Genomic DNA, 12,301 nt, shown 5'->3' with positions numbered 1-12,301 from the left:
ACTCTGTTTCATAGAGAAAATTAATCAGTGTCTGAAAAAGCAGTTCTTATAAAATGATGTATCAAGGTTGATTCCGGTGGCAGAGGTGGTGCTTCTAGAAGCCATTATATTAGTTCTCTGGCTGTAATGTGTGTTTTCTCACTTTAGGCAACAGAAGCAGCAGTATACTAACCAACTTGCCAAAGAAACAGATAAATACATTAAAGAGTTTGGATCTCTTCCCACCACCCCCAGTGAACAGGTATCAAAGCTTTGAGACAAGTTGAAGTATTGAATGTGAAAGAAACCAAATGCGTTGTAGGGTCTTTGAACTGTTTGTTATCCTAGCAAGGAAATTAAGATGTTCTTCATGTTTGAAATTAGTTCATGGAACACAGAACTATATTTAATTGCTCAGGTGGTCTCCTGTGGTTCAATAAAGTAAAGGTGAGTTTCCCTGACCCATAATTAAGTGCTCGATAAATGCTTCCTGAATAATTGTTTCCCAGCCTCCCAGACCCCTCTGCCAGGCAGCACACACACTCATTCAAAATGGAAGGCTTCCCAGGAGCATGGATTTATTTCCTTGCTTGGAGCAGGTTGGGGTGAGGGGTGTTGGGGTGAGAGTAGTGATAAGTTTTTACTCAGATGAGAGAATATAAGGTTTTATTTGCCTGAAAGAAAAAAAAATGACTTTAAAATAATCCCAAAATCATGGCCCATGTTTTTTAGGAGCTTGAAACTTTGAGGTTAAAAAATGCAGTATTATGGGCTTAGTAGCTAAATGTATTGTCAAAATGTCATTGAGAGTTAATCAGTAAGGCCCTGTTTTTGGGGAGTGAGTGCAGATTTTAGAATTAAATAAAGAGCTGGGTAATGTTAAAACTACCTTTGCAAATTCCACAGCACTTCACAGCTTGATTCTAGTAGCTTTCTGTCCCCTTTCCTCTAGAGGCAAAGGAAAATACAGAAGGATCGCCTAGTGGCTGAATTCACCACTTCACTGACAAACTTTCAGAAGGTCCAGAGGCAAGCTGCTGAAAGAGAGAAGGAGTTTGTTGCTCGTGTAAGAGCCAGCTCCAGAGTATCTGTAAGTATTTAAAATGCATTGTAAACGTGAGTAACATGATATTCTCTAAGGGTCCTTAGAGTGAGTATATGTTGGGAAGATGTGAAAGACTTGGCATTTTTCAGTCATGAAGATCTGTGAAGATGTTGGAAATCCCCACTTGAATTGTGAATTTCAGGTTTTTCTACTCAGTTTTTAAGAATGGGGGTGGGAGGTGGTCGTATATTACTGTGGTAATTTTATCTGTATTTTGGAGTAGTAGATTGTAGACTACCAAAAAATATAGAAAAACTACTGTCAAAAAAGATACAGGGTCACATTCTGATTATTATTCCCACATGCACTTGATACCTGAGGCTCTCAATTCGTTTAAAATGCTAGTGTGGATAACACTTTGCTCTGGGATTATATAAAGATGGTAGAAATGGAGAATGAGTTTATCATGCTGCTATTTTTAAAAATGAATATAAACCTTGAGAAAAATTAATTAAAAGGTAATTTAAAGTGGAATTTTGAGTTAATCTAATTTTAAATTCCCTTGGAAACTATCAGAAGTTGTTTTCTTAATGTGTGTAGAAATTCCAAGTACATTTAGCTGGCGTTAACTTTTAACCAACTAATATTTATTATTTGACCCATGAAACTATTGAATGAATTCCTTCCTTGACAGCTTAGAAGATAATTTTATTATTTTTTGAAGTAGTTGACCTAAAAAATTAAAATCAGAACAAGAACTCTCTACCTCCACACATGTGTGCACCCACACACGTGCATGCATGCACATACATAAATCAGTTTAGATTATTATCAAGGGAAATGTTGGCTTTATTTTTCTTGTTTTTGCTTTTCTTTACTCCTTCCTAATCCATCCTATTACTAAATTATTCAGGGTGGTTTTCCTGAAGACAGTTCAAAAGAAAGGAATCTTGTATCCTGGGAAAGGTAAGAAATACAAAACAATATACAGATCTAAAGATAATTTTTCAAATGCAGTTTATATACCTTATTGTCCCTGGAACAGAATGAAAGCTTTTAGCATATTATACCATGAATAACCTAAGTTATTTTTAAATTGAAAGCAAATAATAAATTTGAGTGCCTACGAAAATTTTCAAAACAATTATTTATAAAGTACCTTTGTAGTATTGGAATAATAAAGGCCCAAATAAATATTTATTGACTTAATTATTATTTAAAATAGATTAGTCTCTTATGTGAGGTTTCATTAAACCAAGAAGAATTAGTCAGTTTACTCATATCGTGTCCAACAAATAAATAAACCCATAAAAGATACAATAGTACCAATGGAATGAAAAAATGAATAAAACTTGATTGATATTTCTGTTGTATTTTTAATTGGGCAGTTTTCTGATTTTGAAGGAAAAAAAATACCTTATTTAGCATTTAGGTAAGTCCCAGTGTTTTTAATTTCACTCTTTCCTTTTTCCCTATTTTCTGTCAGCCAAACCCAACCTCAAGTGCAGGTACAAGATGAAGAAATTACAGAGGATGACCTCCGCCTCATTCAGGAGAGAGAGTCTTCTATTAGACAGCTGGAAGTAAGTTGGACGCTGGTAGAGTTGAGCTAATGTTCTTAACGTTAGTTTGCCAAATGTCTGTCAAGGCAAAGTACCAGAAATGGGTTGACTTTTATAATAGAAGTTTTATTTGAGGTAAAAGCTTATAGTTCTGAACCCATCAGATGTCCAAATCAAGGCACCATCAGATTCTTTCTCACGAAAGTCGGCTGCAGTGAACCTGGTACATTGTCATATACTGAAGCAAGATGGCTGCTAATCTCTGCTGAGGTTTCTACCTTTCCTTCGAGAATCTACCATTCCTGGAGCTCAGCTGTGGACAGCCAGTTGCAGGGCTTGTTTTTTTTGGGCCTCCTCTCTCAGTCTCGGCTGCTCTGCTTTCTTCCCAAGTTCAGCTGCGGGCTATCAGGCATCTGGTTTGTCTCTTCGGCCTTGAGCTGCTCCTTGGGCCCAGCCTCTCGGGGGCTTCATGCTAAGCTTTGGCTGCTAGCCCTCCTTGAGTCCTCTCTCATGCAGGATGAAAAATGGCAGAGCTACCTTTTTCCTCTGTGTCTCCATTTATATCAGACCCAGCAAGAGGTTAGAGACCCAAGCTGCCTCTTGCCTCACTGACATAGTCCAATCTGAAACTCTAAAGCCATTTTATCAAGTAATCCAGTCAAAGGCCCCTCAACCAAATTTATTGCAAGCATTCCCACAAGAACAGATTAATTTAAGAACACAATCTTTTTCTTTTGAGGATTCATAAAATAACGTCAAACTTCCATAGCTCTGTTCTTCATGAGCTTGTCCTCAGGATGTTTAAATCTCTCTGGGAGAGGGGTCAAGAAAGGAAACTAAATAAATGAATCCGTTTGTTGGCCTTTCTCATAAACCTAAACTTAGATTAATTGCTTTTGTTTTGATAAGAACAGTTAACTAATTTCTTTGCTGTATGTGCTAAGATGAGAGCACAAACTCCCTGCCACACACCCAGCTTTTTTAAATTCTGCTAAGTCATCTGCCTGTCACCCTGGCACTGAGAAAACATCGGTCTAGAGGTAACTGTCTGCAGAATCTGGATGGTTGCCTGTGGCTCCTGGATGAACAAGGCTTTCTACGCAGGGTTTAAAGGACCCTCTGCAGTATGTGTATGACATCAATGAGATATAACAGGATTATTCAGCCTTCGTTCTTGTGGAACCTACCTATTCGTTAGAAGGTGGATTAGCTAACAATAGCTACAATTTATTGAGGGCTTTCCTTGTGCCAGGGACTGTGTGATAAATTGTTTTTGTTAATTATCTCATTTAGTCCTCACAAAAATGCTCTGAAATAGCCATGTCATTTTATCATCACCTTTTTACAGATAGGGAACTAAAGCACAGGTTGATTATATTAAATTATCCCACCTCTCTAAGTAAAGTACTTTTTAATTGGGAAAAATAATAGCTATTACATACTGAAGAAAAGGAATTTTATACCCTTTTTATCCATCACTATTCTACTGCATTTTCAAATTTATCAATGTGAAACTTTAAATTTACACCTAATTTTTTTAAAGTCAGTTGATTTTTGAATTATTACTAGAAATAAATCATAATCAATTTTTTATACTCCTGTGAGTAGGTACTGCTTGTGATAACAGAACTATCAGATTACATAGTCAAGTCAGTGCCCAGGCTTTTTTTCCATGTAGACCCTTCATGTCTACCCTGCCTCTTGATATTTTGAATGTCATGGACTTATTTTTGAGGACTGGTGCCTGATGTTTAAAGTCTATTTAGAATTTCTTATTATAATTAAATATTTTCCTGATATTCCAATTTATATATGGAATTTATGTGTGATATCTCCCTTGCATGTGAGTGATGGTTTATGGTTTTTTATTTTCCTCTTCTGTGGAGTGGTGGCTGGATTTCTGATTATAACACTATGTTCCTTTTTTCCGTAGGCTGATATTATGGATATTAATGAAATATTTAAAGAGTTGGGAATGATGATTCATGAACAAGGAGATATGATAGGTAAGTCCTACCAATTTAGAGTTCCTGGGGTGGGGAGCAAGTTACATGCGGTTTACCTGCGGTAACGTACTCAAGCAAGAGTAACTGCTTCCTTAGATGTAGCTCAAGTGGATGAGAACCTGCTTCCCATGTATCAGGTACCTCCTGAAAAAACAAACGGGAAAAAAAAGAGTAACTGTTTCCTTTCTCCCCTTCATGTCCCCTACCACAGACAAAGCATCACTCTTGGCATTATCTGAAAGAGACCTTCTTTCTGGCTTTTACTGGTTGAAATGACCAGCTTTATTTATTTCAGAAAACTCAGTTTAATCTGGACCTCTTTCTGCTTGAGACCATGAAAGAACTGTGGGGCATCATTGCAACTGATTTCCAGCTCTCTGACTTCGGTCAAAGCCCATTTTGATTTTCATCATACCAGGGGCTTTTGGGAAACTGTGTTTGTGATTATGCTAGCTGTCTTGTCTTTTAGAATAGAGGAAATGGATAACCATTTACCTGATCATTCCTGCTTATCGGTAGATTAATTTAGTAGTATAACTTAGATGGTAGGAGTTCTTTAAAAATTGATTTAAAAAAAAAGATACTAAGGCTTCCTTTAAATTTTAAGGATATCCTTCTTCATTTAACATATAATGGTAAACCTTGATCAGGAGTCATTTTTACCATTTTGAAATATGGAGCTGTGTGTATGTCTAAAGGTACATTAAATATGTTTTCTCCCATTTGGTTCAATTGAATTACACCTTTAGCTAAATATAACCATTGTTTATTCATTCTCTTTCTCCTCTGTAGTCCCAGTAGAGCATGGTAAAATTTTGAAATTCCATTCATTCGTTCAAAAAGTATTTGTTGAGCACCTACTATGTGCCAGGCAACAATGTAGGCATTGGGGATTCAGCTGGAACCAAACAGACCCTCCCTTCATGGACCTTTTAATTTAATTGGAGAAGAGAGATTTTTTTTTAAAAAAGGAAATAAAAGGAAGTAAATGGTGATAAGTGGGAAAAATAAAGCCAGTGTAAGGGAACAGGAGCTGCTAGAGTTGGAGGAGTGCTGCTACTTTATAGAGAGTACTCAAGGGGAGTCACTGACATGCAGCCTTTTAGCAAAGACCCCATGGAACTAAGTGCCCAGGCTGAGAGAAGAGTGCAAAGGCCTTCAGCCAGAAGCAGGCCTGATGTTTAGGGAGTGAAGTGAGCAAGTAGAAATTGGATGCCCCAGGGTCCTGAGCCACTGTGAGGACTTGTGTTTGAATCTCAGTGGAGGAAGCCACTGAGGGCTGAGCAGAGAATGTTAGGATCTGCCTTAGGTTTAAAAGACTCTGGAACATTGGCTGCTGGTTGGAAAACAGACTGTAAAGGGACCAGACCAAAAGCAAGGAGACTCTTAAAAAGCTATTGCAGAAATCCAGGTGAGGGATTATGGTGCCTTAGATCAGGGTGGAAGCAGGGAGGTGGTGAGAAGTGGTAGAACTTTGGGTTTTTAAAGTGGGAGAACCAAAAGGAGCTCCTGAACGTGTAGATATGGGTGGAAGAGAAAGAGTTGAGTCAAGGTTTACTCCAAGGTTTGGCCTGGCACACTGAAAGGGCGAGGTTGCTGTTTACTGAGATGGGAAGTCGGTAGCTGGAGCAGGCTTGGATGGGTATAAATCAGTCATTTTTGGATATTTTAAGTTTGAGGTATTTGTTGACACCCAAGTGCAGTTGGGGATTCCCCAAGACCACCCTCAGATTCAGTAATTTGCTGGAAGGCTCACAGAACTCAGAAAAGTGGTTATACTCATGGTTATGGTTTATCACAACATAAGGATGTAGACTAAAAACAAAGGGGAGAGGTGCATAGGGGCCTCCTGGGAGGCACAAGGCATGAGCTTCCTGTCATCCTTGCCCGGTGCAGTCAGACAGCACTTCATTTTCCCAGCAGGGAGAGTGGTTTTTATTGGGAGTAAGTCATACAGGCAGGGCTGACCACCCACATGGCTGACTTTAGTTTCCAGCCCCTCTAGAGGTCAAACTGACATTACAGGGTTCAAGACCCCTACCACAAGTCACATTGCTAGTTGTGCACAGAATTTCTGACATGGCCCAAGGTCTCCAGGTCAACAAAGACACTTATAGCAGACAGGATATTTTGAGGGTTGGAGGTTACCTCCCAGCAGCTGGTCAAGGGCCAGATGTTTAGTGCAGGGTGCAAGGTGACAATCCAGTCTTACTGCATTAACCCTAATTTCTAACAGTAGTGTTGAAAAGCGTATCTGTGACCATGGGATTTATAGAGTCTGCAACAGGAGAGTTGGTTTCATAGTGTGAGCTTTGACATTGAGAGCTGGTAGAGAAGAGAAAGATACAGTGGTCTCTCCTGCAGCAAAGAGGATCCCTGTTCCACCTCCAGACCTGACGAGGGTGGGGAGGAAAACTGCCACCTCTTGGGAAGGCTGCGTGGGCCCTTGGCGAAGGCCACATTTTAGCACAGAGATTGGATGATGATGGCAAGGAGCAAAAGACTGTTTTTCGTACTCAATTATTCACCCTCTATAAAGGTCACCAATGCATTGTTCTGAGTTGGCCATTATAGAGTGGAACTGAGCTCAAACATGGGTATTATACTCTTCTAATATAAAACAGACTGTGTTTACAAGAAGAAACAGGGGTTATAAACTGAGAAATGTTAAAGGCTAACTTGGCAGTTTGGTAATTAAACATACAAGGGACTGAATTGAGCATTTGGGTTGTGCTTTTGTTTTTTGTTTCCCTCTAAGGAGAGAGTAGTCTTTGGAAAGTTCACCCACTTGGTGAAGCATATACTTGAGTGGTGGGAAGGAGAGGGTTGATCTCCTAGTTCATACCTTGGTCTTAAGATAGAACAAGCTGTTGATTTCTAGACAGGCCATGTGCTGACAGTGATTTGGCATTTCATGGAGACAGCCCTTTGGGGAATGACCTGGTAGATCTGGAATTTTGTTATAATGAGGATGATCAATTTTCTTTTCTTCAAATTTTAAAGTATTGATTGGCTCACCCAAGAAATAGCATAGGAAAGGATTATAGCCAGCTTAAAACAAAAGTTAACTGCATAATATACCACTAAAATTATCCTTTGAATATTGGGCATATTGAATGAAATTTAATGATTTATGCATCTTCAATTCTGGAGCATCAGTGCATGTTTAACAGATAGTTGTGTGTGTGCGTGTGTTTATTTTAAAGATAGCATAGAAGCCAACGTAGAAAATGCTGAGGTGCACGTTCAGCAAGCAAACCAGCAGCTATCAAGGGCAGCAGATTACCAGGTAATGTAAACTGTAATAAATTTTCTTATAAGTTAGCTTTTCATGTGTATGGTTTTTGTTGTTGTTAAGAAATAATCAGGTTTAAGTGACTGGAGATGTTAAATAACATTTAAAAAAAATACTGTAGATGAGAGATCTGAAATATGCCATTTAGGTTAAACTACCTTCAGTCTGGGTGGTCTCAGGCTTGAGCCAGAGTCGTGGCCCATAGGGTCTGAAATTTAGTGTTTAGAGCCCTGAGGGTAGCAGGGACAGCTCTAGGCTTTGCAGAATCCTGGTCTCTGTTGCCATCGTGGCATTCCAAACCTCTTTGGTAGCCTTCTCCCTCCATTTCTTGTGGTCTGCTTCTCCCTTTCCTTTGCTTTCATCAATGGCACCCCAGACTTTAGAGATAAAGTTCTGACCTAGTGAGATCACTCAGGTCCTGTGGAAATTATATTAGCTTAGAGTCTCATTGACTGTTAGGTATCCTGTCAGCATTTGGCAGACCCTTCATCAGGTATGAATTTATTTCCTGAGTAGATAACTTTAATATGGGGAGTTCATGTCTGTGTGTCACCTATAAATTGTGTGTAAAGTACTATGCAGATATTAGGACCATGAGGTATCAACAAATCGTACAGTATATAGACCTTCTGGTGTTCAACAAGGATAAAGTCAGACCCTTTGGAAGCTCTAAACACCTCCACAGCTGGGTTTGCCTTTAAAACTCCATTTTTTGGTTGTTGTTCATAATTATCATTTTCTCAGAGCTTGGTAACTTCTTAGAAAATATCTATAATAAGAGTCCTCTGCTTAGATATGATCAATTGCTTTGACTAACCAGAGAAGTTGCCTTTCATTTCAATGCCATTTTTTTTTTCTCTACGTATGCAGAGATGCGTATTGAACAGTGAAGCTGTGTGGAGACTGCTGGGTTGTAGCCAGTCATAGTCAGTGCTGAGTAATCCCAGTTTACCAGCTTTGTGCCTGTTCAGACATGTGACTCAGCAGAATAATATCACTACATTATGGACATAAGTGTCACTCATGAATAGTTGAAAACACACACATGCAAATGATGTTCTTCAAATGCCAAGAGTCTTGTGGAGGAGCTGTTGGCATATAGTTGCTCAAACCAGTATTTAGCAGGACTACACTTATATGTTACTTTGCTCTGTTGTGGATTTGGGGGGAATATAGATGTATACCCAAGTTTTATTTGTCCTCTTCTTGTGGAAGGACAAGCCTCCAGCTACTCTGGAGAAAGGGAACATACCTCCCCAAGCTGTACCACCAGGCTGGGAGAAATATATAAGTACTGAAAAACAAGAGGCAGCTTTCCAGTACTTCTACTAGGAAGCCTCGGTATTAAGCTTACATTGCTGCAAATATGGAGCTTCTCAATCATCTGGGTGAACCATGAGCCTAAAGGATGGTGATGCATCTTCTAACTACAGTACCCAGGAGTTATTGATAAAGTCCTGAACTTCAATACTGGGTCAGGCTCCAGAGAGGGAGAGAAACGAAAAGAGGGAACAATATATATGCAGTGGAATATCTATGATTGCTCCTAAAGGTACATTACATATATGTCTGTAGTAACAGAATGGAGTTGGGAAAGTATTTATGCATGATGATATTGAAACTTTGGAGAAATTATGTTTAATACACAAAGAGTACTCACTAGAAAAATTAGAAAATTAGATGGAATGTTGGAAGTATTTGGTTTTCAGAGTGGGAACATATCTTTTAGTAAATTTATGGTACTTTTATTTGACACTAAGTAAAATTACAAATTTTTCCACTTCTTAAGAAAAATGACTCCTGCATGGTGCTGTGAGAAACACAAGTCATTAAAGGATCATGGAAGTCTTCAGCTGGGCCAGGAATGAAGAACGAAACATAATTCTTAACCTTTAAGTTTAAATGACTGCCATAATTTTTTTACCTCTTTCTTTTTTATTTCTAAGTTGAGATTTTGAATTCAATTTCCATTTATATTAAAGATTGGGGAAGATCTTGGCAACTAATAAATTTACTTTAGGAAAAACAGGCAAATTATTTACATTTGCTAGTATTTTCAAATAATTTTTTTTATGTTATTTTTGAGAAAATTAAGTTTAAAAATGTAGAACTTTTAAACTGTTCTGTTTCCATACATAGGTAACTCAGATGGTTGGTTAATCAGTAACTTTTATTTCTCTCTGTCTTCTTTTTAAAGCTCAACCACAGCCCCAGAAAAATTGCTATCAAAAGTTGAAAAACTCCCTGATTTTTAGTATTAATTCAAGAAGAATATTTTCAAAAGAATAGTTGCATATATATTGAAGACATTCTTGAGAAGAAAAAGCATAGCTGAAAATTTCAGGGCATTACATTTAACTCCTGACATGAACCAGATTATTTTCATTTGCTGTAGAGATACTCTCCTAAATCTATAAATGTGTTTTTGTTTTTTGCATCTGCAGCGCAAATCCAGAAAAACCCTGTGCATCATCATTTTTATCCTTGTCATTGGAGTTGTGATTATTGGCCTCATCATATGGGGAGTGAAAGGCTGAAATTTTAAAGGAGCATACTTTGGCACTACATTACCTAAATTATGTAGGAAGATTCCTGTAATCGTGTTTGTTTGTTTTTATTGTAAAGCTATTAAGTAAAGGATGTTTCCCATACTTTGTTATTTTTATTTGGGGGGAAGTTTCCTTTGAATTAAATTTGATATTTTCTAATACTGAGAGTTTTCTAAATATCACTCCTGGCATACCTCCCATGTTTTTCAGTCTAGTAACTGCTAGGTTTTGCCCACATTTGTAGATACTTTCCATTTATAATTTATTTACCTGTTGACTTATCCTCTATGTTTGACTCCATATTACTGATTGGAATTTGTAAATTTGTTTGTAAAGGTGTTTATGCCTTGTGCCATCTCTCTTTCATTATGTCATATGTATCGAGATTTGTATTACTTCAATTAAAAATTTCAGATTTAATTTTGAATTTTGGACCAGCAGAGAAAGCATTCTCAATAACTTGGGGGGAAAAAAATCTGTGTATATGTGTGCGTGCAAGTGTGTGTGTGTTTCTGGTTCTCAGCATCACAAATTACCTATTTAACTTTTATTGTTCGTTTCTTAAGACCCTTATGAAATCAGTGAATAATATCCTACTATGTGTCATACTCCTGATGTGCATATATTAAGCATGTGCTGTGGATTGCCGAGTAAAATACTAAAGATGGATTGTTTTTATATAGGATCTATGTAAGTCTGACATATACTGGGGGACATGTAGTCACTATAAATGTTTATTGTAATTTGGAGGAAGAGTATGAAAACAGCCCATTGTGTTGGGATTCCAAAGATCCCAACTTATTCTGCTCACATATCTTAAATAAAGTGGTCTTATTTTATGAGCCACTATGTACCTTCCCTTATGTTCTGTAGAATAATGGTTACTTTTATTCCTTGGGTCAAAATTAAGTTGGGAAAATAACTTTCCCATGACTGGCATTTTTGAGTACCTAACAGTTAAAATTAGTGTTTAACATGTGTGCCATTTTGTACCATTTTTCATTAGAAAAGGAATCAGATGTTTTACCATTTAACTAACTTGCCTTTTAAAATCAATGTTGTTTTAATGCACTAATCTGAATACTGTAAAAAGCACTATCTTAGTTTATAGTTTGTATTTTATAATGTTCTTGCATAAGTTTGATAATGAAGGCAGTGGTTTACATGGCAGACTTCAAATGGGAACAATTAAAATGTGAAATAAGTAAGTAAATTGTATCTTTGCAATCAAAAATAAAGATGATCTCCAAGGAGTCTGGGTAGGTCTCTTTCATGAGGACTCATTTCAGTGGGACTGACGCTGACTCACCCATTTGGCTCTGCGCTTCCTGAAATCTCAACACAGGAGGTGCAATCCCACACCAGACAATCATGCTGTGCCTCTGGAGCACAAGTTCATTTAGAGGTTTGTATTTTGTGATCTTGAGTGGTTTTGTCACTAACGGGTACAAGTCGCTTTGCATAGAAGTGGAGAATGCAGTGTCTTCCACGACAGTACGACTATAGTGAGCAATTGGAAACTTTGAGACCTTATGTTATGAGAATCAGATTGCTTTAGTGAAGTGAATACTACCTGTTCCAATGTCAGAGAGGCCTGCTCGGACGCGTCCTTTCTTTGCAAGTCCACAGAGACACATGCTGCTTTGTGTTGTAAACCAGCATCTTGGAACTGTACAAAAGTTCTTGTGGCTTCACAGACCAGTTCAATTTTTTACCACAGTTATCCTTGATAAAATGTTTATTCGCATACCGGCAAGCAAGCGCTGTTACTTCCATTGATTTTACAGTGAGTTCCCTCTAAGAGCCAAAGTTCTGAAAAGGAGTTTTTGGGCATAATTTTGGTAACTTTTGAAATCATTATATTA

The 12,301-nt window shown here is 37.8% G+C and overlaps 1 protein-coding gene across 3 annotated transcripts in view; it reads left to right on the top strand.

Moving 5' to 3' along the window:
* The window catches only part of STX7 (syntaxin 7), a 46,732-nt gene extending 35,043 nt beyond the window's left edge, over positions 1-11,689 (top strand). For all 3 annotated transcript variants that reach the window (XM_004469485.5, XM_004469486.5, XM_023592014.3), the window contains exons 4-10: positions 148-241; positions 932-1,069; positions 1,938-1,990; positions 2,511-2,607; positions 4,520-4,592; positions 7,799-7,881; positions 10,332-11,689. In XM_004469485.5, coding sequence (XP_004469542.1) covers positions 148-241; positions 932-1,069; positions 1,938-1,990; positions 2,511-2,607; positions 4,520-4,592; positions 7,799-7,881; positions 10,332-10,424 — 631 coding nt within the window. In that variant the 3' untranslated portion in view covers positions 10,425-11,689. The remainder of the gene's footprint in view (positions 1-147; positions 242-931; positions 1,070-1,937; positions 1,991-2,510; positions 2,608-4,519; positions 4,593-7,798; positions 7,882-10,331) is intronic.
* Positions 11,690-12,301: the final 612 nt, after the last annotated feature.

This window comes from Dasypus novemcinctus, chromosome 11, assembly GCF_030445035.2.
Source record: "Dasypus novemcinctus isolate mDasNov1 chromosome 11, mDasNov1.1.hap2, whole genome shotgun sequence".
NCBI classification, from domain to species: Eukaryota; Metazoa; Chordata; class Mammalia; order Cingulata; family Dasypodidae; genus Dasypus; species Dasypus novemcinctus.
The sequence above is the reverse complement of the archived record's forward strand: the minus strand, read 5'-3'. Positions and strand labels throughout refer to the sequence as shown.